General features: G+C 47.4%; 1 protein-coding gene across 4 annotated transcripts in view; it reads right to left on the bottom strand.

Annotated features, from left to right (window-relative positions):
• Positions 1-2,439: 2,439 nt before the first annotated feature.
• Positions 2,440-27,643, bottom strand: part of C1QTNF12 (C1q and TNF related 12) — a 35,655-nt gene continuing 10,451 nt past the window's right edge. For 2 of the 4 annotated variants that reach the window (XM_081016253.1, XM_081016256.1), the window contains exons 2-8: positions 20,203-20,322; positions 17,428-17,539; positions 15,837-16,018; positions 10,699-10,807; positions 10,307-10,397; positions 4,626-4,704; positions 2,440-3,119 (exon numbers count right to left, since the gene is read on the bottom strand). In XM_081016253.1, coding sequence (XP_080872379.1) covers positions 3,021-3,119; positions 4,626-4,704; positions 10,307-10,397; positions 10,699-10,807; positions 15,837-16,018; positions 17,428-17,539; positions 20,203-20,322 — 792 coding nt within the window. In that variant the 3' untranslated portion in view covers positions 2,440-3,020. Of the gene's footprint in view, positions 3,120-4,625; positions 4,705-10,306; positions 10,398-10,698; positions 10,808-15,836; positions 16,019-17,427; positions 17,540-20,202; positions 20,323-27,397; positions 27,567-27,643 lie in introns of all 4 variants that reach the window. The other 2 variants (XM_081016255.1, XM_081016254.1) reach the window with 2 other exon arrangements.

Below are 27,643 nucleotides of genomic sequence, written 5' to 3'. Positions count from 1 at the left end.
ACCTCAGGTGATGCCTTCACCTAGCGGGCTGAAACATGAAGGAACCCAGTGTTCTTTCTGTTGGGACTCCCCACCTAGCTGCAGATCCTTTTCATGACCCTCCTGAGACTGAACAAGCAGAAGCAACGAGTCTGCGCCAAACCCCATCATTGGAGATGCAGTGTGTGTTTAGCAGGCGTCCTTTCCTTCATCCCTCCTTGGGAACTGGGGTGGACAAATCTTTCCATTTTCATTTCTCATTTCCCCATTCTCAAGTGGTCCATTTCTGCATTTTTAAAAAGTCTTCTCAAAGACTCGTTTGTGTTGTAGCGGGCGTGTTCTTTAATTCACCCATATATATTTTTGGTGGGACGCGGGTGGTGCTGTGGGTTAAACCACAGAGCCTAGGACTTGCCGATCAGAAGGTCGGCAGTTCGAATCCCCACGAATCCCGTTGCTCGGTCCCTGCTCCTGCTAACCTAGCAGTTCGAAAGCACGTCAAAGTGCAAGTAGATAAATAGGTACTCTGGCGGGAAGGTAAATGGTGTTTCCGTGTGCTGCTCTGGTTTCGCCAGAAGCAGCTCAGTCATGCTGACCACATAACCCGGAAGCTGTACGCCAGCTCCCTCGGCCAGTAAAGTAAGATAAGACCCGCAACCCCAGAGTCGTCCACGACTAGACCTAATGGTCAGGGGTCCCTTTACCTTTATATATTTTTGGTATGCTATTTTGCTGAACGCAGATGTCCCCCAATACATGCAATTTTTCTTTTTTCTTTGGTTCGAGAACCACACCACAAAATTCAGAGATTTTAAAAGGATAGCCATGATTTTACATGTTGTTTTGGGAAGTGCAAACCAGGTAGGTGCACATCAAATGTAAAACGAACCAAATTTCTCTCTCCCTACTTCAGAGGAGGCAAACACAAGTTTACGTTCCGGGAACAGGGCCCTGCTGAGAAGCCAGGAAGAGGCAGGAAAAGCTGGCCTGCTATAACACACACACACACACACCCCGTCTCGCCCAGTCTGTTGGCTAATGTAAAAGCTTTGCTGAACCAGCATTAGGTCGTTGCTGGACAGCTCCCCTGCTGGACATCTCTCCTGTCAGTACCAGGCTGCTAAATCCATCCCTGCCCACTGCTGACATCTCATAGAATCATAGAGTTGGAAGGGACCCTGAGCTGCCCCTTATGGGGATTGAACCCATGAACGTGGTGTTAACAGCACCATGCTCTAACCAAGTGAGCTATCCAGCAGGATCCTGCCCTGCTCAAAATGGGCAGGTGTGGACTGTTTAAATCACTACCTGCTTCCCACACAGGGAGGGCAGAGAAGTGTATCAACGAGGTTAGGAGACGAATGAGAGCTCATCATATGGATGCAGAGGGGGGAAATGGATTTGTAACACTTTGTCCTGCCCTAATGGGGTTACTTTGAAACGCAACAAAAGGCCCGGGGGTGATTCTTAAACAGTCGGGGTGGGGGAACCTTTGAAGGTGCAGGCTGGGTGTTGATGGTTAAGTCCACAGTTGCATGTCAAAGTCTCTGGAAAGAAATTAGCAGAAATCTGCCAGCTGCCGTGACGATGCTTGAGCCCAAACACATCCTTTCTGTCTCTTCGGGAGGCTGTGCTTGGTGAGAACATGTCCCCCTTCTCTTTCCCCCCGGAGCGGCAAAATCCCGTCAGAAATCACTCTGGCGACATCACACCAATTACTAATAGCTCCAGACTTGCCTTCCTCGGCCTTTGTATATAGTGAGGCTGGGCACTTGCGGTCAAGCACAGATAATTTAAATAATATACAGTTCTCTTCTCAATTATAATAATTATTAAACTGTTTTTCAACTCAGCCAGAGCCAGCACGCAAACACACATACACACAAACACACAAGCCGACAACGATCACTTGAAAGCAGGGCTGGAATGTCAACAAAATTCAGGGATGTGGTGAAGATGGAGAATTTGAAGGATGCATGGATGAAACTCCATTCTGAAAATGGGGACTCCCCTCACCTTCACCAGTTTTTCCTGCGACTCACAACCCACCTGTTAGAATAACTTTGCAGCTATTCCATTTGTTTTGGGTTGTGTCCAATGCTAGTTGGACTCAGAGTAGACTCATTGACAGTAAGGGGATGCTTCGGTCCATTCATTTCAATGGGTCTGTTTTGAGTGGGACATCATAGGCTACAACCATATAGCTGGATCCTTTGCTTCCTTTAGGAAGGTCTAAGTGGTTCACAGGAGGGGCCGGCATAGGTTCCCTGCCAGGAACAGATTTTAAAAAAACCTGCACCACCAATTGATGTCCAGAGAGAGTAACTGGTCCAAGGGACTTAGTTGCTCTTCATCCATTTTTTGTGGGACACGCTTTTGCATCTGCAACGGGAAGGCTGATTAAAAAATGGTTCGACATTAAATTGCAAGGAGCTTTTTAGGCCTTTTTTTTTTAAAAAAAAGGAAACCAATTAGGTAGGGTGGAATCAGAAAACAGGAATCCTTTCAGAAGGGAGTCTGCTGTTTCTCAAATCATGCTGGGGGCTGGACTAAGGACCTTCTACACACAAAGCAGGTGCTCTGCTTTGGAGCCACCTTTGTTTTTCTTATGCCTTCAGAGACCCACTTACCCACAGTGCACCAAGCCCCCCCCCCAGTTCAGATGAGAGTTAGATGACCTTGGAAGGTTGGTCTTTTCAAAAACAAAACGCTGTATCCCGAAGCAAAAGCAAAGTTTTGGATCTCAGAGCCGACGTTGAGGAGGTGAAGGTGTCCTGTGAATATATTGTACTGGGAACGAAATAGATCTGGTCTTTTACGTTCAGTGGCAAGAACTGTTCTCCTCCCGTGATTTTTGTCTTCTTCTTGAATTCTTGCTATGCCGCAGGAAGAAGGGAAAGTATTGTTTGCGTCACTCAGCTGGAGAAGCCTAACGGCAAAGAGAAGGCGATCCCCTGGGACAGAGGTGGCAAAGTACGGACGGGCAGGTCCTCGGCTGCATCTTCATCCCCCTGCCCCCCTGCGTCGAGGGTCATCCGGGATTAGACTCCCACCAGCATCCCCATGAAATCAGATCCGTTCTGAATGGTGACAGGGGCACCGGCGCTGTTGTCGACAAAGATGGAAGTGTATTGTCCAGGCTGCACCACAAGGGAAGAGACGAAGAAATAAGAATAAGAATTTATTATTTATACCCTGCCCATCTGGCTGTGTTTCCCCAGCCACTCTGGGCGGCTTCCAACAAAGTATTAAAATACAGTAGTCTGTTAAACATTAAAAGAGGACTGCCTTCAGATGTCTTCTAAAAGTCTGGTAGTTGTTGTTCTCTTTGACATCTGGTGGGAGGGCGTTCCACAGGGCGGGTGCCACTACCAAGAAGACCCTCTGCCTGGTTCCCTGTAACTTGGCTTCTCACAGTGAGGGAACTGCCAGAAGGCCCTCGACGCTAGACCTTAGTGTCCGGGCAGAATGATGGAGGTGGAGACGCTCCTTCAGGTATACTGGACGGAGGCCGTTTAGGGCTTTAAAGGTCAGCACCAACACTTTGAATTGTGCTCGGAAACATACTGGGAGCCAATGTACAAAGCTACAAGAGAACCACAAGCCCGGGGGTTGCCGGTTTGTTTCCAGGTCCGATTGAAGGTTCTCCCATTAGCGTTCAAAGCCAGTGTTTCCCAAACTTGGGTCCCCAGCTCTTTTTGGACTACAACTCCCATCATCCCTACCTAGCTGGCAGGGGGAATGATGGGAATTGTAGTCCAAAACCAGCTGGAGACCCAAGTTTGGGGAGCACTGCCCTGAACTATTCAGGGCTGAACTACCCAAAAGACCTGCTCCTTCCCTACAGACCTTCTTGGGTGCTGAAATCAGCAGAGGAGGCCTTCTTGCTTGTTCTGCCACCCACAGGAGTTGGTGGAGGTGGCAGACCAGGAAAGGGCCTTCTCTGTGGAAGGCTGTGGGGCTCCCTCCTCTCCATGACAAAGCACGCCTTGGCTTTCGACACTTGACCCATCTTATTTCTATAATTTGAAGCTGTTTTACAGCGTTTTCAGAATTTTAATTGTAATCTGCCCTGAGACAAAATAAAACCTAATAATGGAGATGCCGGAGATTGAACCTTCTGCATGCAGAGCAGATGCCCTACCACTGAGCTATGGTTCTTCCCACCTGCCGAACCTGTTGCATAAAAATGGTGGCCCCAGGGGCGGGAGTCTGTCTCAATTCACTGCTGCTCTTTATAGGCTACATTACCGCCAGCTCTAAAAGGTAAAGGTAAAAGGATGTGGCCAACTCTGGGGTTGCAGTGCTCATCTCGCTTTACTGGCTGTAAAGTACAGCTTCCGGGTCATGTGGCCAGCATGACTAAGCCACTTCTGGTGAACCAGAGCAGCGCACGGAAACGCCTTTTACCTTCCCACCAGAGTGGTACCTATTTATCTACTTGCACTTTGACGTGCTTTTGAATTGCTAGGTTGGCAGGAGCAGGGACCGAGCAACGGGAGCTCACCCTGTTGTGGGGATTCGAACCGCCAACCTTCTGATCAGCAAGTCCTAGGCTCTTTGGTTTAACCCACAGTGCCACCCGTGTCAATTCACTGGTTCTCTTTATAGGCTACATTACCACCAGCTCTACAGCCTCCTTATACCTGCAGCTGCAGCAATCCGTGGACATAAACGGTGAAGATCTTGCTGTTGCTTTCCAGACCAGCAATAACTTCCAAAGACCTACGAGGTGCAAAAGAAAGGGAGATAGATGTTCACAGACCAGAGTCATAGCTTGGCATAGCATGGTGGCTGAGAAGTGGGGTATCGCAAGCTCAAATTCCGCAAGATCTCCATCATTTATAAGGACATAAGAAGAGCCTGCAGGATCAGGCCAATGGCCCATATAGTCCATTTATTCTCACAGTGGCCAGCCAGATGCCTGCAAGTAGGCCCTGAAAAAGAAGAGCACTCTCTCCTTCTGCCATTTCCAGAAATTGGCATTTTTTGCCTTTGACCACGGAGGCAGAGCATAATCATCAAGGCCAGTAGCCATTCGTAGCCTCAACCTCCTAGAATTTGTCCAGTCCTCTTTTCAAGCACCCAAGTTAGCGGTCCCCACTTCCTCCTGTGGAAGTGAGTTCCGCAGGTTACCTATGTACTGCCTGAAGAAGCTCTTCCTTTCCTCTGTCCCAAAGCTTCCAACATTCAGTTTTTCTTGGGATGTCCACGAGTTCCAGCGTTATGAGAGAAGGAGGAAACACTTTCCCCTGTCCCCTTTCTGCATGCCGAGCATAAATTTATAAACTTCTGCCATGTCACCTTTTAGTTGCCTTTCCTCTAAACTTAAAAAAAAAAAAATCCAAATGCGTCAACGTTTCCTCATAGGGGAGTTGTTCCATCTCCTTGATCATTTGGGTTGCCCCTCCAATTGCAGTGTGCTCTCACTGTTTCCTCTGTGATTTCCACCGGCTTGCAAAGCCAGGTGTATTAGCAAGCTGGCCCTAACTTTACTCTGCACCTTTACCCATGAGGAAGCCCCACTGAACACAGTACCAGTTTGCTTCCGGTTGTAAAGTGGTACCTCAGGTTACATACGCTTCAGGTTACAGACTCCGCTAACCCAGAAATATTACCTCGGTTTAAGAACTTTACTTCAGGATGAGAACAGAAATCGTCCTCCGGCGGCGCGGCGGCAGCGGGAGGTCCCATTAGCTAAAGTGGACCTCCAGAACAAATTAAGTACTTAACCCGAGGTACCACTGTATATGCATAGGAATGGGCTATTTTAAAGTTTTGTTCAACTTCCTCCAAATTACCTTGGGAAAAAATGACTGTGTGGGGAACCTTTGGCCCTGTACCTTTGCTGAACTACAACTCTCCTTATCCCTCTGGCCGTTGGCCACGCCTCCTGGAAGTTGTAGTTCAGCAACATCTGGAGGGTCAGAGGTTCCCCACACAGTCGGTTTTGTAAGATAATTTGGAGGAAGTGGAGCAAAACAAAATGGAGATCTTTCAGCAACAAACACATTAATTTAAATTTCTTCCATCCATCCCTGGGTTCTAAGGCAGATGACTAACCAAGTAAAAAAATGATGGGTTATAGCCAAATAAGTTCTGCTCAGAGCATACCTGTTGAAATGAACGAACCTAAGTTAAATGTGATCCTAAGTTAGACATGACCCTTAATAATGTCAGACACGCGTCCATTGAAATTAATGACCAGAGCCAACTTAGGGTCTACTCTGAGGAGGGTGTAGTTGGGTACAACAGAAAAGGTCTAGTCTGAGGAGGATTAAAGTTGGCTGCAACCCCTAAATTAGCCGCGCCAGTTCATTTCAATGGATCTACTCTGAGTAGGGCCGACGTTGGCTACAACCCCCATGTTTATGACATGCTCTTCGCTCTCAGCAGTTTTGCCAGCTGATGGCTCGTTTGGGCTTGCTCTCCTACCGACATTGCAACAGGTCTCATGCCCTCCGGAGGCAGGTTGCCCCACCCTGCAGGTGCAAGCAAAGCCCTAATAAAGGGGCACTGCCAGGTTGGGCAGGTGGTAGAGGCATGCCCCGAGCCAGCTGATGTCCTGGCCTCGTCATGTTTCATAAGAGGTGAGGCAACCCGAGGGAACGGAAACCATCGCCTCACTCCACTGTTCCCAGTTTCCACAGCCGCCATGCCAAAAACCAACTCCAACATTCACCTGAATCCACCCCTATCCAGAGACGGTCCAAGAGCAACAGCCCCCTGACTTGCCAGAGGCTCTCTTTCGCCTCTGTTTCAGCAACAGGAGTAGCCTTTACAAGCATGGCCAATTGCTCCAAAGCTGAAGAAGAGCTTGGTGGGTAGGCCATCGGTCCAACATCTCCTGATAGGGCCGGGAAATATTCACATCTGAAACCCCAGAGGGTCTACTGAGCATCTTTTACATTATGTTTCATATTGCCCATTGTATGATTCACCCAGAGCTAAATTAGTCTCCCCTTTTCAGATCGCCTTTGAAGGTCATCCAGATGATTCGAAAATTAAATGGTTTTGGCAGACGTCGAAATGTGCATCAGCTATAGGGTGACACTATTTGTACTAGCACAAGAAAGGTAAGAGCAACTTTTCTGGTTTGTGCAAGTGCCAATGCCCAGGGATGCTGACTAGAAGGAACATTCCTAAATTTTGGACATTGTAGATTTGTCCTGGTCTGGTGGCATGCAATGTCTTTAGTTTTGTAGCTGTGTGATTTCTGCTCATACTGTATTGTGATGGGCCACTGGGCTATAAACAATAAAATTTACTTTTTAAAGAACTAAGCTAGTGTTTATCTTCACACCAGTGTGGTCCAGTGACTGGAGTGTTGGACTAGGACCTGGGAGACCAGGGCTCAAATCCCCAAGCAGCCATGAAACTCACGGGGTGGCCTTCTGCCTGGAGCAGCCTCTCCGCCTAACCTACCTCACATGGTTGTTGTGAGGACAAAATGGGGAGGAAGAAGGGAACCATGTACACACCACCTCAAGTTCCTTGTGGGATCGAAATGCGAAAAATGAAAATAAACTTGGTGGAACTGTGCATTGAAGTGCATATAAGGGAACATGGTATACAAATATGCATTATATATGGGGAAATGGCTTGCAAAACAAAAATCTGTGTATTTGGCAAAGCTGCATACGAAAAGGGATACATTAGGAGAAATTCTCACAAAACAGCAGATGAATTTTCATGCGGGGCTTCTTTTAAAAAGGCAAGAGGAAATGTGGAGAACTGACGGTAAGGCTGGAAAAATGAGAAAACGAAATGGGACACATCCTCTCTTCCCTAATTAGGCATTTTGGCCCTTGCTTAAAACGTATCTGTTCACCCAGATTTTCCCCATGGAAAACATCAACTGGCTGCGTTGATGTATTAAGCTCCTGGTTTGCGGTAGATTTTGTGTTCGTGTTATGAATGCAATTTACTGCTGACTCTATGTTCTTCCCTGCTGCGGTATCTGCCAAACTATCAGGTTCAAGGGGTTTCTGCCATCTCCCAGCACCCACTGCTACTAATAACAACAACTCCTTGCAAGCTCCATGGCGTCTTTTGGGGGAGCCAACGAAGTCTATGAACAAGGCCTGGTCTGGTGTTTTTTTTTTAATTCTTCAGCATTCCACACCTTCTTCTCTGTTCCTCCAATAAAAGTGTTTAAATTAGAACTTTAACAGCGAGATCGGTTCCATCTGAGTCACGAAGAGGAAGGGGGGGTCTTTGGCACAGCCGTGTGCCCAAACCTTTCTTCCAGCTCCACTTTTTGGCTTCCGTGGGGTTTCAAGAGCTGCCAGCAGAGACCCGTTCAGAGGACATTTTCCCCACTTTTGTTTTGACAGAGTTGTGGCGAGTGTGGCGGACAAAGAACAAATCAGGAAAGAGAAAAGACCCAAAATGGCCGTTCTTGTGCAGCGGCGTAACGTGGGTTGTCAGCACCCAGGGCAAGGCAAGTAATTTGCGCCCCCTAACCCCTAACCTGCCGCCGCTGCCAGCTTCTTCTTGCTGCTGCCTGGGCTGGTCTGGTGTGGTTCTCTCCCGCGCTCAGCGCTGCGCTGGGCGGCCGCTGCACTGTCCCTCCCCCAGATAGTCCCTCGCTCTCTCTCCGCACCGCACGCCTGGCACCCACCCCCTCCACAGTGGGGGGGCGACCCAGCGGCTCGGATCGGATTCGCACAGCCAGCACTGCAGTGAGAGAGAGTGAGTGAGCCAGGTAGGGGCAGAGAGCTGCGAGTGCAAGCGCGCCCCCCCCCAGATGTTGCGCCCGGTGCGGCTGGCCCCCCCTGCACCCCCCACGCTACGTCACTGTTCTTGTGCAAGGAAAGCATGGGGGTGTTTTAGAAAGGGCTGAGGGAACACCACTGCCCTCTGCCAAATGAACTGCAGATCTCTAAGCTTTTCCAACGAGGCCTACTGAGGAGACACAGCCCTTTCAATTGAGAAGCTGCAGGCCTTCAGAAGAGCTGCGGATGGTTGCCATGGGAGACAGGTCTGAATGCACGAGGCTGGCATATTTTTGTGCACGGCAGCCATTCCGACCCCCGAATGCTCCAGAATGAGTCAACTTCCAAAGAACCATCCAAAACAAAGATGGCTGCCGTGGGCCAGGGTAAGCCATGAACCCTGGAGAAGAGAAGATGAAGGGGAGACCACGAGAGGATTGAAGGGTTGTCCTGAGGAAAATCGAGCAGGTGCATTTTCTGTCGCTCCAGCGCAAAGGAGCGTGGGGGGTGGAAACGGCAGGAAAGTCAATTTCGGCTAAAAGATAGGAGCAGTGCCTCACTGATAAGAGCGGTGAAACAGAGTGCTTTGCTCTGCTTCACTGAAGGTTTTTATGCAGAAACTGGTTAGTCAGGGAAGCAGCATGGAGAAGAAGGCTATTAAGCCTGATATCTATGTTCTGCCTTCATTGTTGGAAGCAAGATGTCTACTTGCTGGCATTCACAAGTAGGGAGAGTTGCTGCTGCACTCAGGTCCTGCTTGTAGGATTTCCAGAAGAAGCATTTGGTTGGCAGGGTGTTAGACTAGATGGGCTTTTGGTCTGATCCAGCAGGCTTTAGTTATGTTCTTAATTTCCATGGGCCCTGTTTTGGTGGGGTTTCCTGTAGGTATCTGGATGAACACTGAGAGAACAGGATGCCTGACCCCAATGGGCCACTGGCCTCATCCAGCAGAGCTTTTCTCATTATCTTAGTTGCCTCCAGCATTGAAGATCTTGTGCCCAGCAGAGGGTGGAGCAAAATGACCTCCAATTTCCCTTTTGACTCCTATTATTGAATCCTATTCATAATGTGCTGGTGTTATTCTGACAAGCATAAGTTGAGACTCAAGTGTATTTCAGGGAGGAAAGAATGGCTGGGATATTGCTATTGTTGTTGTTCTTATTGTTACTTCAATTATCCATTGAGAAAGAAACCTTAGATTAGGCCTGCCATAAAGATGCTAGATGCTGAAACAAGGATGGGGGACCCTTTTTCATTCCAAGGGCTGCATTCCCTTCTGGGGGTCACATGCCAGTGGTAGGCGGAGCTAGAGGTAAAAGTGGGCGGAGCAGTGGATTTTAAAATGACCTTTGTGCAGTAGGCTGGTTTCAACACCCACCCCTCTCTTGCAGGCATGAGTTCAGAGTTCAAGGACATGTTCCAGCCACGCAAAGGTGCTCAAGGAAGGTACAAAGCAGGGCTGGGGAGAGACCTAGCTGGGGATGGTGTGTGGCCTGGGGAGAGTCCTGAGAGCCAGACACAGAGAGCTGGAAGACCAGATTCGGACAATGGTCCAAAGGTTCCCCACCTGTGTCCTGAGATGGTATTGCAGCAGCATCCCAGTGACTTACGTGTTGCGATGACAGAGGGATTCGATGCAGATCAGCACCCGGACGTTGTCTCTTGCTCGAAGCTGTAGTTTACTTTTCAGCTCACTGTGGTCTTGGAGAAAAAGAAAAGGAAGGAGGGTATGTAATGAATATAGAGATGTGTGCACAGAAATTAGCCTTGGATGCAAATTTAACATCAACATTTATTGCCCCACCCACTTCTGCCTCTGGCATGTGGCCCTTGGAAGGTTGCCCAGAAGCAAATTTGGCCCCTCAGGCATAAATAAGGTCCCTGTGTTAGAGGAACCAGCTTCCGTAGGGTTAGATTTGACCTTCTTTTTTCAAGACCGTACCAGCTGTGAAACGAAGGCAAAAGGACATGTTATCTGCCAGCAGCAAGAGTTCCCACTCACCAATGTGGACGTTGGCCGAAAACTGATAAATGCCAGATATAGATGCTGTAAATCTCCCGGTGGTTAAGTTCAAACCAGATCCCCGGAGGAACGCTCCTTTGGCCGAAGGCTAGGGAGAAAAAGAACACCGTCACAAATCCAACGAGACCTTGGCCACCGCCTCCATTGCTCCCCTTCTCTCTATTTCATAACACACAGAAGCTTTCTTGTGTTGTGTCTTTGACTTTAAACATCACCAGACCACTTTACATTCAAGAATTGCAGGGTTGTATCCACCTTAAGTTTAACATTTAATCTTTTCCCCCAGTTAAGCCTTTCACCAAAAATGGCACCATTCGTCTCGTTTGTCCACTGTAACAAAACTATAACATCCGTAACACCAAGTAATCACATAAGAATCATAAGGCTGTAGAGTCAGAAGAGTCATCTAGTCCAACCCCACACAACGCAAGAATCTTTTTTGCCCAAAGTGTGTCTCGAACCGATAGTCTCACACTCTATCAACTGAGCTATCCCAGGAACGTGGTTGTGACATTATTCCACCCGGCTCATTTCATTGCAAAGAAAACACAATGCAAATGTGGGGTTGAGGCAGGGAACCATAATCAATTATGTATCATTTGCTGATCATGTTCGCCCAATTGACTTCCGTTCCGGATGTAGGACGAACAAGTATACATTGGCCATTTCTGCTCCCGTTTCTGTTTGGCAAAATTCTCCAACCTCCCTCTATACACACACCCCTAGCCCTACCGAATCACTTTCTTCTGCGCCATTGGGGAGGGCTTAGCGACCTTTGTTTTTCTTTGCCTTCATCTCTACAGTTTTTTGGGGGGGACCGACCGAGGAGGCCTAAAGAGCGTTCCCCACCTCCCACCCCGGGTTTAGCTGCTGCCATGCAAGGGAGAGGTCTCCAGTTGCAAAGCTGGCAGGAAAGATTATCGGACTTAGCCTAAAATAAACTCAGTGCGGGTGTTTATTGTTATCTTTGGCTCCTGCGGTGTGGGTTTGGCTCAAGTCAGGGAGGAGGAGAAAATTAGCTTTAATGTGCCAAGGAAAGAAAAAGCCCATTAATTGGAGGTTCTGCTGTTGCTGCAACATCAGAATTTGGGTGGTGTTTTTTTTCAGGAGAGAGAGAAAGCTGGTTTTGCCTAGGTAACTTTATTACTATTAGTAATTATTGTTACTGTTAATAATATCTATTATTACTACTACTATTAATATTAATATTTTAATTGTTGTTACTACTACTACTACTACTACTACTAATAATAATATTGTAATTGTTGTTACTACTACTACTACTAATATTTATGATGATGATGACGATTATATGGTGTTTGGCCCAAGGGTCCCAGCATATTAATACAACAACATTAAGGGTAAAAAAATAATATACAATAGATCCTCCATCAGATAAGACTGCAATCCTAATGGGCATGTCGTCGGCCACTGTGAGAAGATGTTGAACTAGATGGACCATTGGCCTGATTCAGCTGCAGGGCTTTTCATACGTTCTTATGGATGAGCATGACAGATGTAGGTCCATTAATTTCGGTGGCTCTATCTCTGAGAAGGACTTAATGGGATGTGGCCCATCGTAAAAGGATGGACAAAACACAGCTAAAATCCACAAAACTGGCAGATATATGTAATATATTTATCAATACAAATCAGATAAAATGAGTGAGTTGCTTGAGTTAGCTCAACAGCTACAGAGCTAGAGCAAACCTACATAGAATCATAGAATTGTAGAGTTGGAAGGGACCCTGAGGATCATCCATTCCAACCCCCCGCAACGCAAAACTATACAGCTGTCCCATACACGGATCGAACCTGCAGCCTTGGCATTATCAGCACTATGATGCGTCTGTTGGAAGGCTGTACCACTTTGGAGAGTAGGACGGTAGAGAGCAATATCAAGCCAAAGGCCATGCATAAGACAGCTTTGATTCTTCTCAGTTGCTTATTTGACACCCCTAGTATATGGTATGGGCCCTTCCACTCCCCTTTTCAAATTTGTGTGTGTGTGTCCCCCTCCAATCTGTTAGGCAGAAGCTGCCAACCCATTTTTGGCAGCTCTGTTCCTTCCCCCCTTTCGTTAAAAGCAATTAAACTAAAACGGAGGCAGCGACTTAATTCCCCCGAAACCGCGGACTTGAAATGGAAGGCAATTTTCCGGCACCAGTAAATTACCACTTGATAAAACATTCCTGTTTCTTCACGTCTTTCCCTCTCTCTCTCTCCCTCTGCAGCTTCGCCATTCTCTCCCTCTCTGTCTCTTGCAGAATGAAAGGATGTCGACATAGTGCCCCCATTCCTTATGAGGACTTGAGCTCGGCAGTAGAGCATCTGCTTCACCAGAGCCATGAAGATATAATAAGAGCCTAAGCAGAGCCCTGCTGGATCAGGCCAAAGGTCCATCTAGTCCAACATCCTGCTCTCAGGTTGGCCAACCACAGGCTCATTATGGGAAGCCCACAAGCAGAAACTCAGAGCTCTCCCCAGTTGTGATTCCCAGCCACTGCTATCCTGCAGCATCCTGCCTCCATCAGTAGTGGGAGAACATAGCCATTGTGGCTAGTAGCCATTGGTAGCCATTGAATCAGAGAATCAGAGAGTTGGAAGTGACACCAAAGGTCATCTAGTCCAACCCCCTGCAATGCTGGCATCTCAGCTAAAGCATCCATGGCAGGTGGCCGCCCAACCTCTGCTTAAAAACCTCCAAGGAAGTGTCATGTGACAAAGACACATGAAAGCAGAAGCAGCAAAGCAGGCTGGGAAGTGCTGGGACTGCACAATCATTTGGGCCTACTAAAGTTATTCAGGCCAGCTGCTAACTGTTGAGTCACTCTGACATGTGTCTCAGTCTCCTTATAAGTAGCAGCCATTTTCTCTGTGTGTTCTCTGTAAGATTTCAGTTCGTGTCGGTCTGCCTCAGTTTTGAGCACAGTCAGTATGTAATCTCAGTCAAATGGTTTGGAACCATGTTGTTTATAAAGAAGTTTATTTTAACTCAGTAAAGCTCTTATTCTTTCACTTAAAAACTCTGCATTATTATTTTACGCTGCACGTCAGGAAGGAGAGTCCACCACCTCCCGAGGGAGACCATTCCACTGTCAAACAGCTCATATTGTCTGACTTTAGTCGGAATCTCCTAGCTTGTAACTCGAAGCTGTGGGTTCGAGTCCTACCCTCCAGGGCAGGAGAAAACAAGCTTGCTCCATCTTCCATGGGACAGCCCTTGAGATATTCAAAGAGGGCTATCATATCTCCTCTCAGTCTTCTCTTTCCCTATGCTAAACATACCCATGTCCTTCATGAATTTGTCTAATCCTCTAGTAAAGATACCCAGGAGAAGAATGATGAATGAGAGCCCTGACAGATTGGACCCAAACTAGGACACTGGCTTCTGGGGCCTGAGGCACTACGGACCCCCAATCTTTTTTTTTTAAGGGGCTGGGCCCCCTCAATATTCAGAGGGACCCACGCGTGACATCAGGACTTTGTCAGGCCCCTTCAATTGTCCAGAGAAGTTGGCGCCTCTGGGCCCAACACATAACACAGCCCAGCACCGTGTTCCCACAGTGGCCAACCAGACGGCCCTCTGGGAACCCCACAAGCAGGGCTGGAGCGCAACAGTGAGGAGATTTCACCCCTCCCATATCCAAGAATCTCCTGAGGAGTCTGCTGATTCTCCAGAGAGGAGGAGGCGTGTTCTGCTCTCTACTTATTCTGCTCCAGCACAAAATCAGTCAGTCAGTCAGTGTCAGAGAGAGAGAGAGAGACTGAGTGTTAGAGATCGTGTGTAGAGATAAGGTTGCTGCTAAGAGCAGCTGCAGACACTCAGTGCAGTGCAGCATTCATTTATGCTTAGACCTATTAAGCTCTGTATATAGTTTGTATAGTTGTAGATAGAATAAAAGAAGATATTCTACAGAGCTGCTCTCCGAGTTGTTTATATACTCTGCTAGACTCTGCTCTACTCTGCTGTGCGACGACTGTCTTCTTGTTGGAGTGAATCCGGTGCTCACAACTCTAAGCTGTGAGTCCACAGCACTTTGACCTGTTCCTGTGCAGAAGGTGGTCTCTGGAAGTGCTACCCAGCTCGCCTAGCCCAGTCGGGGCTGAAGTGGATGAGTCCAGTTGGTGGCACTGGCTCAAGGGCGATGCTGACAAACAGGTCTCTCTCCCCACTTCTGATTCCCAAGGACTTTGCGTTCAGTCTGCAGATACACCCGAAGACAGAGGTGATGAAATGCCGCCTTGACAAGGCCCTATTTTCCCTTTCGTCGCCAGGATGCCCTCTCATCCTGCTGTCGGCGCCCACAGCAACTGTGCCGCAGACTCACAGCTACATTCGTGCCCCAAACACGCCCTGCTCAGGCCCACAAGTGCTGGCACCAGCGTACCCCTTGGCACGGGCAGGCCCCAGGAATCCGCCAAACATAATTAAGAAAGGACTGACTCCCTCCATTACAGCCCCTCATGGCTATTAAGATGTCTTAAGTCTCCCTCTCTCCACGCCAATTAGCATGGCACCAGGATTATCCTTCCAGAGAACTTTGCCTCCCCCCCCCCCCCTCCAACCTCCATATGCAGAAATTTTACTTTTAGAGGCTCTTGGCAATTCACTGAGCTTGAAGAATGGCTCTGGGACTCAAACTTGCCATTCCAAGGCTGAGAGGGTTATGAAATCCTTAAAGTAAGTAAATAAACTACAAACTTAGGCCACATTCACACGTTTAAAACACTATGATATCACTTTAAACAGCCATGGCTTCCCCCAAAGTATTCTGGGAGCTGCCGTTGGTTATGGGTGCTGAGAGTTGCGAGGAGACCCCCCTATTCCCCCCCCCCCCAAGTTATGATTCTCCACATGGTTTAACAATCAACTCTTCTTCCTGGGGAACTCTGGGAACGGTAGCTCTGTGAGGGAGAACAGGGGTCTCCTCACAGCTCTCAGCACCCTTAACAAATGACAGCTCCCAGAATCCTTTGGGGGAAGTAGCCATGGCCTAAGTTAGTCCTTAACATCAGTGGGTCTACTCTAATCAGGACTAGCCTTGGCCACAACCCAATACATGCCTCACACTATCCAATAACGCCCGCTAGTTAAAGAGATGTGGTTTCCTCACCATCTGGAAGTTCTGGAGTTCCATCAAAGTCTTCTTGTCCACAACGATCTGGCCCTTGAGTTTGCAGTGAAAAGCCTCCTCCACTCGCCGGTAGGGGGAGGCCTCCTCCAGGGAGAGTAGCAAAGGGGGCGCCTCGCTCAGGGGGGTTGGCAAAGCCGGAGGGGCCCGCCGCTCGGTGGCTTCTGTAAGAAAAAGGGGAGGAAATAGGAGGTCATCTTGTTGGCCCTGAGAATCCAGCTTCTCTGTCCAACTGGAAGAGTGAGTTTGGCTGACCATCCATTTACAGCACTTTGCCTTGCCCTCCAAAGAATTCTGGGAACTGTAGTTTGCCCCTTCTCCACAGACTTACAATTCCCAGCCCCCTGCACAAACTAAAGTTCCCAGGAGGGGAGAGTCATGTGCTTTAAAAGTATGGTGTTGTACACAGCCTTAGGCCATAGCAGCACCATGCATTTAAAGCGCTCTTGTGCTGAATTCCTGCTTGTGCGTGTCCCACAGGAGTATCTGGTTGGCCACTGTGAGATCAGTTCGCTGGTCTATCTAGAGCAGGGTTTCCCAAACCTGGGTCTCCGGCTGTTTTGGGACTACAGTTCCCCTCATCCCTGACCACTGGTCCTGCTAGCTAGGGATGGTAGGAGTTGTAGTCCCAAAACAGGTGGCATCTGAGAAGCAGTGATCCAGATGGACCCATTGACCTGATCCCAGCAGGGAGCCTCTTCTGATGTTCTGAGCATGCTTCAGATGAGGCTTAAATGTATGGTGCTAATGAAGCCGAAAGAGGAGAGCGCAAAATATGGTCGGAAGCTCAACATCAAAAAAACTAGGACCATGGCCACTGGGCCCATCACCTCCTGGCAAATAGAAGGGGAAGAAACGGAGGCAGTGAAATATTTTACTTTCTTGGGCTCCATGATCACTGCAGATGATGACAGCAGTCACGAAATTAAAAGACGCCTGCTTCTTGGGAGAAAAGCAGTGACAAACCTAGACAGCAGCTTAAAAAGCAGAGACATCACCTTGCCAACAAAGATCCGTATAGTTAAAACTATGGTTTTCCCAGTGATGTATGGAAGTGAGAGCTGCACTATAAAGAAGGCTGATCACCAAAGAATTGATGCTTTTGAATTATGGTGCTGGAGGAGACTCTTGAGAGTCCCATGGACTGCAAGAAGATCAAACCTATCCATTCTGAAGGAAATCAGCCCTGAGTGCTCACTGGAAGGACAGATCCTGAAGCTGAGGCTCCAATACTTTGGCCACCTCATGAGAAGAGAAGACTTCCTGGAAAAGACCCTGATGTTGGGAAAGATGGAGGGCACAAGGAGAAGGGGACGACAGAGGACGAGATGGTTGGACAGGGTTCTCGAAGCTACTAACATGAGTTTGACCAAACTGCGGGAGGCAGTGGATGACAGGAGTGCCTGGAGTGCTCTGGTCCATGGGGTCACGAAGAGTCAGACACGACTAAACGACTAAACAACAACAAGAGAGCCATAGTAAAAAAAAAATGAGGGCTTGAGAAAAAGAAGGAGAGAGGAAGATGCTGCCGCCTGAGCTTGGAAGGAGGCCAGCCTCTCTTGAACCCGCGTACCTTTTAACATCTTCTTGAACTCCTGCAGCAAGACTTCCTGGGTGACTTCTGCCCCTGGAGCCCCCGGGGGTCCTGGAGGGCCTGGGGGTCCTGGAGGTCCAACAAGGCCACGCTGAAAGAAAGAAGAGTGTTTGGGTAGAGGGAGGGGATTCAGAAACCTTATTTGTGATAAATACGCTAGCCTGGTTTATTTTATTTGACTCCTTCATTTCATAGATTCTATAGCCCACCTTTCTCCCAAGTTGGGTTTCAAGGCAAAACTCACAACGTTTACAAAATACAGAATAATACAAACTGGGGTGGGGGGGGTTGAGGGAGGGAGAGAATACAACCCGACAATTAAAATACAATTTGCCCTGACAGTCAGTTTTAAGGAAGGAAGCGACACAGTTAGACTTGATCCATGGTGCTGCCTTTTTTGACAAGTCCACAAGCAAAGCTGTCAGATGCTGGCTCAGGCCACAAAGGCCATCCAGGGGTGGGGAACTTTCTGCTCAACAGATGTTGCTGGATAACAATTAAGGATTTATTATGTTTTCAGAATGTATCGGAAAATTTATATAGAATTTCTATATAGAATTTCTATAGAAAGGTTTATTGTTTTGTGTACATTCGATTGTAAGATAGAACATATGTGAAGGGACTTGACAGGAAGTCAAAATTGAAGAAAAGATTTTGAAAGATAAAAGGGTAAAAAATATTTACTTTCATTATTATCATTTTTTGTGTGTGTCTGTACATATGTGTGTTTTGTATGGAATGTTTGGGAGGAAATAAGACGGCAAATAACAAATAACAAACTAAATATTGATGTATGTAATTTTTATTTCTCAATTATATTTAGTGGTAGTATGGTTGTAATGTTTTTTGTAACATAAAATCATTCAATAAAAATTATTTTTTTTAAAAAAGATGTTGCTGGACTACAACTCCCATCAGCCCTAGCAAGGGTAGCCAATGGTCAGGGTGGATGACAGCAGTTGTAGTTTGGCAGGATCCGAAGGGGCAAAGGTTTACCCCAGTTGACTTAGCCCAACATCAGATCGTTGGCATTTGCTCTTCAGGGTCTTTGGCAGATGATTTGGTAGATCTGGAGGATAAGGCTATCAACATCTACTAGCCATGATGGCTACACTTGGTCAGAGTAATGCTCATGTGCTCAGGTCCAGCTTGCTGGTTTCCCACAGGAACCTGGTTGGCCACTGTGAGAACAGGACGCTGGACAACATGGTCCCTGATCCAGAAGGCTCTTCTTCTGTTCCTAGGATAAGGACCCCCAACTGCAGACACCAGGGACTGAAGCTGAGAATAATCTGAAAGCAAATCACACGATGCTCTGCTACAGGAGGACAAGGCTGCCAGCGGCTGCTAGCTATGGTGGCTCTGTTCTGCCTCCACTATTGGAGGCAGTAAACCTTTGCATACCAGTTTCTGGGAACTGCAAGAGAGGAGAGTTGCTGTTGCACTCAGGTCCTGCTCACAAGCTTCCCAGAGGCATAAGGCTGGCCACTGTGAGAACAGAATGCTGGAGTCAGTAATCCTTAGGCCTGATTGTGGGTGTAGCCAGGGAGGCAGAGGAGCAACTGCCCACCCCCAATCCAGTAAATAAAAATACTTAACTGAAAGTAGAAATAATCAGAATATCTGAAATCAAAATGGCAGGTTTTTCTGAGCACATGGGGTCAAAAGAAAGAATTTTTTAAAAAACTGTTGTTGAGATGTTTTGTTCCGAATCAGCTAGACCGAGCCAGAAAGACGATGGTAATAGGTGGGTATCCCCCCCCCCAAAAAAAAACACAACATAAATCCTGGCTACATCCACGGGCCAGATATAAACTGCAGGGCTCCTCTTCTGTTCTTTGCAGCCCTAGGGCTCAAGATCTTTCAACTGGGGAGGCAGAAGACGGAACTGGGGGTCGGTGACTCACAAAACGAATGTGAGTGGCAAAATGTTTCCTGCCCCCCACCCCAAACACACACACACACACACACACACACACACACCCCTAGGTTGCAATCCTATACACATTTAACCAGTGCTGGATTTACGTATAAACTAGACAAGCTATAGCTTAGGGCCCCACTCTCTTGGGGTCCCCCCATAAAAATTAAAGGGGAAAAAACTGGATGTACATTTCCAAAATATAAGATAAAAAACAAATAAAATAAAACCTACATACAGCAACAGTGTTTTGTGTCGTGTAGGCTCCTATGATGTAAGTAATGGGCCCCCAATCATTTTAAGTTAGAGCTTAATAATTATTTCACTATTAATATACTTCTTCTTAATTGTATTTCAGTTCAACAATTACTTTGGTAAAATACATACTTTGTTATGTGCAAATGGCTTTAGGTTACCTATTAGGTTCATAAATTACCATATAGCATATATTTGACACAACAAACAGTGACAATTTGTTGTTGACAAAGGACAGCTGGACATATAAAGGGCCCCATTACCTTCAGTAGCTTAGGGCCTCATCAAACCTAAATCCGGCCCTGCATTTATCCCGGGAGGAGTATTCCTCATTGGACTACTTCTGAATAGACATGCATAAAACTGCAATCCTCCCACTGCCCCCCCCCCAAATGCTTCTCTACTTCTGCAAACCTTGGAGTTTCCCCAAACTGACCCCACCCTCTCATAGATGGATGGTGCCATTTTGACTGCACAGATTAATGGCACTCCCACCCTGAACTTCAGAACCAGAGGGAAGGGTTTATTATCATGATGGATGTAATGGACAGCTAAAAGTGCTTCCGAGAATAACCTACTAATTTCTTATCTCTGCCTTTGCATTTCTTTTTGGAGTTGCTGCCGTCATCAGGACGATGTACAAATGAAATCCACGTCCGACGCGGGTCAGTGATGCGAGGGTCTGGGGACTCTAGCATCTAAGGAAAGAAGAAGAAGGATTGAGGGCACTGTGAGTCTTTTATCCACAGCCAATTATATATGTGTGTGTTTACGTGGGAATATGTTGGAGATAATGTGAGCTGAGTGGTTCATGTGCATAATAACCGGCCATTGTGCACATTCACCAGGCCTCACGGAAAACGTACACATACCAGTAATCTGTCCCTGCCAGGCAAACTGTACACTTTTCCTCGGCAGTATACATATAATTTCCCACAGGGTCTCGGGAAATGTGCACATTCCCCCAAACCTGTTGGAGATTATGCATATTGGCTGGAGAATATACAAAAATGTAGTGGAGATACGCTCATTCCCCAAGACCTGTTGGAGACTATGCATAATGACAAGAGTATATAGCCAAGAGATGCACATTCCCCAAGGCCTGTTGGAGGTTATATACATATATCATTTGGAAAATCTGCAGAATTCATGGACAGATTATGTGCACATTCTCCACAAAGTCTTGTGAATTTTCACAACAGCCTGTTGTTCTGCACATTAACTGTTCAATTGACATTACCCCATATATAGATGTATAGATACATAATCCAACAGTGTTGCTCAGCTGTCAGTAATGGTTCCTTCAGTGGAACAGAAAAGAAAGCCATTTTTATTGATACCTGGAACCCCCACCCCTAAATTTGGCATTGAGGATTGATTTTTGGACTGAAAATATTTCAGTTTCCCTATGAGGATTTCCAAAGTTGAAAATCAAATTTTGCTGTTCAGAAATTCAGATCTCAGAATGGTTGTCTTGCATTTTCCATAAACCTAAATTAAGAGCCACATCTATGCTTGAGGAGGAAAACATATTTTTAAAATTGGGGGTGGAGATAAATGCTAAGGCTGAGAAAAAACAAAAGCAGAAGCCTTAGCCATGGGAGATATATTATTTTAAAGACCTCACAATTTTAAGAAACAGCAAGCTATGCCTGCACACTTCAACATTAAGGCCCATTTTACAGCTGGGGAACACTGAGGCTCATACAACTTGCTTCTAGATTAGGCAAGTACTTGTGCATAGAACTGAAGCCCTTCGTTGTAGATTATATTGCTAAATAATGGGGAGTCAGAAATCATACCACTGAGATCCAGTAGATCTACTTTCTGTCCACCCCTGCTATTAACACCAAGGCGCTATTGTCCAGACTTCTTTTCCACTTTAACTAGAACTAGAATTAGAAGCAGATTTTATTTTTGCCCTTAGAAGGTTTGCATGGAGAAGCATTTCCTCCTGCTCCTGCTTTCAAATGCTTTACTTGTGTTTTAAAGCATTAAAAAAATCCCATTTCACAGCTAGAGGGCACTGAGGCCAGGTATCTAAGCCCTGCAAGGAAGCAATGGGCAAGATCTGCAGTGCAGGTTGCAACTTACAACATCCATTACAGGTGCCTTATATACCAAGTCAGGGTAGATTTCCATCTAGACTAGTACTGCCGGCTCTGGCAGGTTGCAGTTCTCCAAGCTAGGGGTGAATGAAGTGTGAAAGCCTATTCTAGGCTGCATCAGCAGAAGCATAGCATCCAGATTAAGGGAAGTAATAGTCTTGCTGCTCTATTCTGCCTTGGTCAGACCTGGAGTACTGTGTCCAGTTCTGGACACCACAGTTTAAGAAGGGTCTTGACAAGCTGGGATGTGTTCACAGGAGGGTGGCCAAGATGACAAAAGGTCTGGAAACCAAGCCTTATGAGGAACAGTTGAAGGAGCTGGGTATGCTTTGCCTAGGAAAGAGGAGCCACCTTCAAATATCTAATGGGCTGTCCCATGGAGGATGGAGCAAGCTCCCCCCCCCCATAGCTCCAGATGGTAGGACCCAAACCAATGGAATCAAATTACAAGAAAGGAGATTCCAACTAAGCATTAGGAAGAGCTTTCTGATGGCAGGAGGTATTGGACAGTGGAATGGATCCCTCAGAAAGTGGGGGACTCTCCTTCGTTGGAGTTTTTGGCTATATAGTGGTACCTTGGGATAAGTACTTAATTCGTTCCGGAGGTCCGTACTTAACCTGAAACTGTTCTTAACCTGAAGCACCACTTTAGCTAATGGGGCCTCCTGCTGCTGGCACGCTACTGAGCACGATTTCTGTTCTCATCCTGAAGCAAAGTTATTAACCCGAAGCACTATTTCTGGGTTAGCAGAGTCTGTAACCTGAAGTGTATGTAACCTGAAGCATATGTAACCCGAGGTACCACTGTACTGTACGTCCCTTCCAGCTCTACAGTTCTATGACTCTGTCACTTTCAGTTTTCTTCCACCCCCCCCCCCAATTCACTCCTCCGCACTTCTGCACCAAGTTAGATTTTATTTCTTTAATCCTCATAAAAACTCACCAGCGTTTTAGTCCAAATTTCTCCCAATATACACATTTGTCTATGCAGTTTTGCCTAACCTTTGATTACAAAGTGAGCTCCCCTAAGACAGGAATGGCCAAACTTGGCCCTCCAGATGTTTTGGGACTACAACTTCCATCATCCCTAGCTAACAGGACCAGTGGTCAGGGATGATGGGAATTGTATTCCCAAAACATCTGGAGGGCCAAGTTTGGCCATGCCCGCCCTAATACAATGCATGCTGTATATTTTTCCTCATCAAAGCAATTTTACCCCAGCAGGTGCCCTTTTTTTTACATGCTTTTTGTGCATTGCTATGTCTGGAGAAGTGCAGATTTCACAGGACAGCTGTGTTTCATGTTGTGTATTGTTTCAGAAAGCGTGAATTAGGCAGATTTGACCCTCATCGCCACTCCGGGCTCTTTTCCTTGTTATTTGATCCCTTTTAACTGGAGATGCCAGGGATGGAACATGGAACCTTCTGGGTGCCAAGGATGCTCCCTCCCAATTGATGCTCCCAATTTTTGTTCTCTGAGAAGTATCCTGGCTTGTAGGGGGGCAGGTCTTTTCCATGCAAAGGGGGCCCAGGTGCCACCCTTGTTATCCACAGGTATGGCTGGGAAAGACTCCAGCAATGAGTCCATGGAATCAGTATAGATCATAGATCTTCAACCAATGGATCAGGACCTACACCTGGGCTCCAGGTCTACACCATGTTGGATTCCAGTTAAGGCCATGTTGGATTCCAGTTAAGGCTGACTAGACCAAAGGAGCCCTATGTGTGGTGTCTGGGCTAGGATACGTTCTTCTGATGAGGCACTTGCTCTATCAATCTCCACGAGTGCTGCAACATGGCAGGAAAAGCATGAGCCATTTATTTAATAAGATACAGTGGTACCTCCGGTTGCAAACGGGATCCCTTCTGGAGGTCCAGCCGCATCCCGAGGAATTCACAATGGGAGGACCGCTTCTGAGCATGTGAGTGGTGCATAGAGCGCTTCTGCGCGTGCACGTGCGGTGAAACCTGGAAAAATATTTCCGGGTTTGCCGTGTTCACATCCCGAAGTTTACGTATCCAGAGGGATAAATAAGCGGAGGTACGACTGTACATATTTTTTGCCAATCACATTCCCCACCTTCCTATATCGATGCTTCTAGTAAGGGAGATCTCTGTGGAGCATGGGTGCCCTGTTCACTTTCTACTCTACATCTGCAGCTTACTGGACTTCCCCCAACATGCAAAAATCACTCATTTTCAATAGCTTCTTCTCTGCTTTCAGGCAAATATGAAGCTTAAAAATCATTTGTTTTCATTTGGTAGTGATGCTAAGGCATACTGCACTGTGAATTGCCATTTTAGGGTTAATAGTGCACATTATCAGGGATTATCTACTGTGCGTTTTGGAAAATGGTTGTCCGTTTGTCCTCTATTGGTTCAGCCACCTCTCAAGATAGCGTCACCAAGCTTGGCACAAGGATTCCTGAGATGGGGGGAGTGCTCTTCATCAATATTTGGGTGCCAAGTGCCGTTCTGAATCGAGATGGTGGACTGAAATATGACTTTGGTGCGACTTTGCCCAGTTTCCGGCGCAACCAAAAACTCACAAATGACATTACCCATTTAAATAAATCACAGTATGTCTTGGTTTCTCTACAAATTCCTGGGCATTCCCTGCTAGGTAAAGGTAAAAGGACCTCTGACCATTAGGTCAGACCAGCTGGTGTAGATGACGTTAACTGGGAGGATCAATGATGTGACTTACGTAGGAACATAAGAGGAGCCCTGCTGGATCAGGCCCAATACCCATCTACTCCAGCATCCTGTTCTCACAGTGGCCAACCAGATGCCGCTGGGAAACCCAGGCTTCCAGCAACTGGTTTTCAGAAGAATTCCTGCCGCCAATTGTGGAAGAAGAGCAAAGCTGTCATGGATGGCATAAGTCAGCTTCCTCTGTTCCTGGTAAGAAAAAGTCCATAGCTTGGTGGCAGAGCATCTGCCCACTGCCACCAATCGCCTGTCAAAAATGGAATCTGGGAGTGACTGCCTCCCCTTCCCTTGCCAAAGTTCCGTCATCAACAGGGAGAAGAAGAAGACAAGCCCGGGAGTCACGAGCCCCTCCAATGAATGAACTGTCAGCTCAGGAGCTTTAATGAATCACCTCTTGGAATCTGGGGCTTGTTAATGAAAGCAAGGGGGGTGGGGAGAGGATGCTGGAAAGAATGTATCAAAATTTGAAAACAAGAATGCATATTGGCACACGTCGGGATTTATCTAAGGGAGGGGGCTTGGATGGGGGGGTGGATCCCTCTCAGATTAGGGTGTTGGCAAAAAGAAAGGAAAAAAAGAAATCAGGAAATCAGAGACACCCAAACCAGAATTACCGGATGGTTGGGAAAACTTAGAGAGTTCCTCTGAGGGTCCCCTCCACTCAGCAAAGGGCTCAGTTCAGTATCAGCTTACTATTTAGAAGCTGAATCAGAAAATCCCTTTCTAAGTGTTTTCTATCAGCTGCCTGTCCCTTGTCTTCTTTATTTATTATTATGTTAGATCCAGTGTTAGTCCTACTCAGAGTAAAGGTAAAGGTAAAGGAACCCCTGACTATTAGGTCCAGTTGTGACCGACTCTGGGGTTGCGGTGCTCATCTCGCTTTATTGGCCGAGGGAGCCGGCATACAGCTTCAAGGTCATGTGGCCAGCATGACTAAGCTGCTTCTGGCGAACCAGAGCAGCACACAGAAACGCCGTTTACCTTCCCGCCGGAGCGGTACCTATTGATCTACTTGCACTTTGACGTGCTTTCGAACTGCTAGGTTGGCAGGAGCACGAACCAAGCAACGGGAGCTCACTCCGTCGCGGGGATTCAAACCGCTGACCTTCTGATCGGCAAGTCCTAGGCTCAGTGGTTTAACCCACAGCGCCACCCACATCCCCCTACTCAGAGTAGATCGATTGAAATAAATGGAATGGGCATGAGTAACTTATGTACATTAGTTTAGACTGGCTTACTCTGTATAAGACTCAGTTGGATACCACCTATTATTATTATCTTCCTATATACATAAAAAGGTAAGGTTGTCGTCATGCTGCAGTTTGCATGGTCTCCTAACGGCCAAGAGAAGAGCAGGCAGGAAGGTAGCTCTGGCTGCCAGCTTCCTCCTCCTTAGCCTCAGTGTTGCCCTTGTAGAACTCAGCACGGAGGAGGAGGGAACCCTACCAATCCCAGCAGGCACCAGCCGCCACTGGTTGAAAGTGTCAGGTCCCGTCCCCCCCGCGCGCCCTTTTTTTACAGCTACGTAACATATGTCCTAGCAACCCCTGGGGCCAGATCAGGCCCAAGAGCTACCCATTGGAGAGCCCTGGCTCACTCAGCACCCTCCTCTCTTGCCCCAGGTGGGGGCTTGCGGAATAGCAGCTGTCTGCCTTGCGAGCCAAAGGAAGGGGCTGCCTGAGTCATTTCCAGCACAGCCTTGACGCATTCCATGGTAATTGAGTAATTAGTGTCAATGTTAGATCTGTCAAGCACGCCCTCGGGTCAAGCAGACATCCCAAGAACGGGATCAGGAATCAAGTGTTTTACGGGATCCCAAATTGCTGCTGATGAAACAAACTTCTTGGGGGGGGGGCGCGCAGGAGGAATGCTTCTTGAGCAACTTCTCCTGCCTCGAATGCACCCACAAAAATTCAAGAGGGTAGAGGCTCCAGGGAAAATGTTGCCATGTTCAGGCTTCCCGACGGCCAGCTCTGCATCGTTTCCCTGGACACCCCGTTCCATTCCTGCCCTAGTTTTTCGTTTTAACCCCCCTGATAGTCAGCATGCTGTGCCCACTTGAACAGGCTTGATCCAATACTGGACTGCTTTTTTAAAAGGGGGGGGGGAGTCTCCCTCCTCAGAGCTCCCCCCCCACCCTTCTTCCGCAAATCCTTGGGTTTCTCTGAGCCTCGCATGAACTCTCAGATTTCAAGTTCGCCATTTGCTCTCCCACCAAAGGCCTAGCCTCAAAACCAGGGGTTTTTCAGCCTGAATGCCACATTCCCTTCTGGGTGACCTACCCAGGGACGCATGCCAAGGGTGGGCGGGGCCAAGAGACAAATGTGGGCAGGGCCCAGAATGCAAATTTTACCTTCATTCAGTAGGATAGTTTCCACACACAGTGGCACAGCCCTGTCTCTCCTCCATCCAGGCAAGCAAAAAGGCATGATCGGAGCTCAAGGACATGTTCCAGCCAGGCAAAAACACTCAAGGAAGATGCAAAGCAGGGCTGGTGAGGGGTGTAGTCCGGGGAGAGATCCAGGAGCCAGATAAGAACCCCAGAGGGCTACATCTGACCCCCAGACCTGAGGCTCCCCACCGTCACTCAAAGGCAGGACTTTTTTTCAGCCTGAACCATAGGAGCCAACTCGTAGGGGCCGAGGGGGCCATCCCCCCAAAGTTGATGGGCACTGCCATTAAAACGGTGTGCGTGCACTGCGTCATGTGATTGATTATGCAGTGTGGGGGCTTACCTCCACCCCAATATTTTATTCAAGTTGGCACTCCTGGCTGGAACTCACGGGAACTCAATTCCGTCACCTCTCACCTGGGCGCCATTGCCATGATAAGAGAACAATGGCACCTCTTTTTTCTAGAAAAATGGCACTGCTCAAAGACATGTTTCAGGCTCTGCTTTTCTACTGGAGGACTTTGGGCTTGTGTTCATCGAACAACAATATACTCCTCCCCACCTTCCATGATAGACTATCTTTGAATCAGGAGATGTTCGACAGCAGATTGCAGTATGGCTGCGAAGTCCATCTCTCTCATCAGGACATAAAAGAGGAGCCCTGCGGCTGGATCACGTTTTATCTATCCTGAATCGTTCAATATTTAGCTTCACTGGATTGTCCACGAGTTCTGGCATTATGAGAGAGAGGGAGGAAAAAAGATTTCCCTGTTCACTTTCTCCACACTGTGCATGCATTATATTACAG

Source organism: Podarcis pityusensis (assembly GCF_964106645.2).
Source record: "Podarcis pityusensis genome assembly, chromosome: 8".
NCBI lineage: Eukaryota > Metazoa > Chordata > Lepidosauria > Squamata > Lacertidae > Podarcis > Podarcis pityusensis.
The sequence above is the reverse complement of the archived record's forward strand: the minus strand, read 5'-3'. Positions and strand labels throughout refer to the sequence as shown.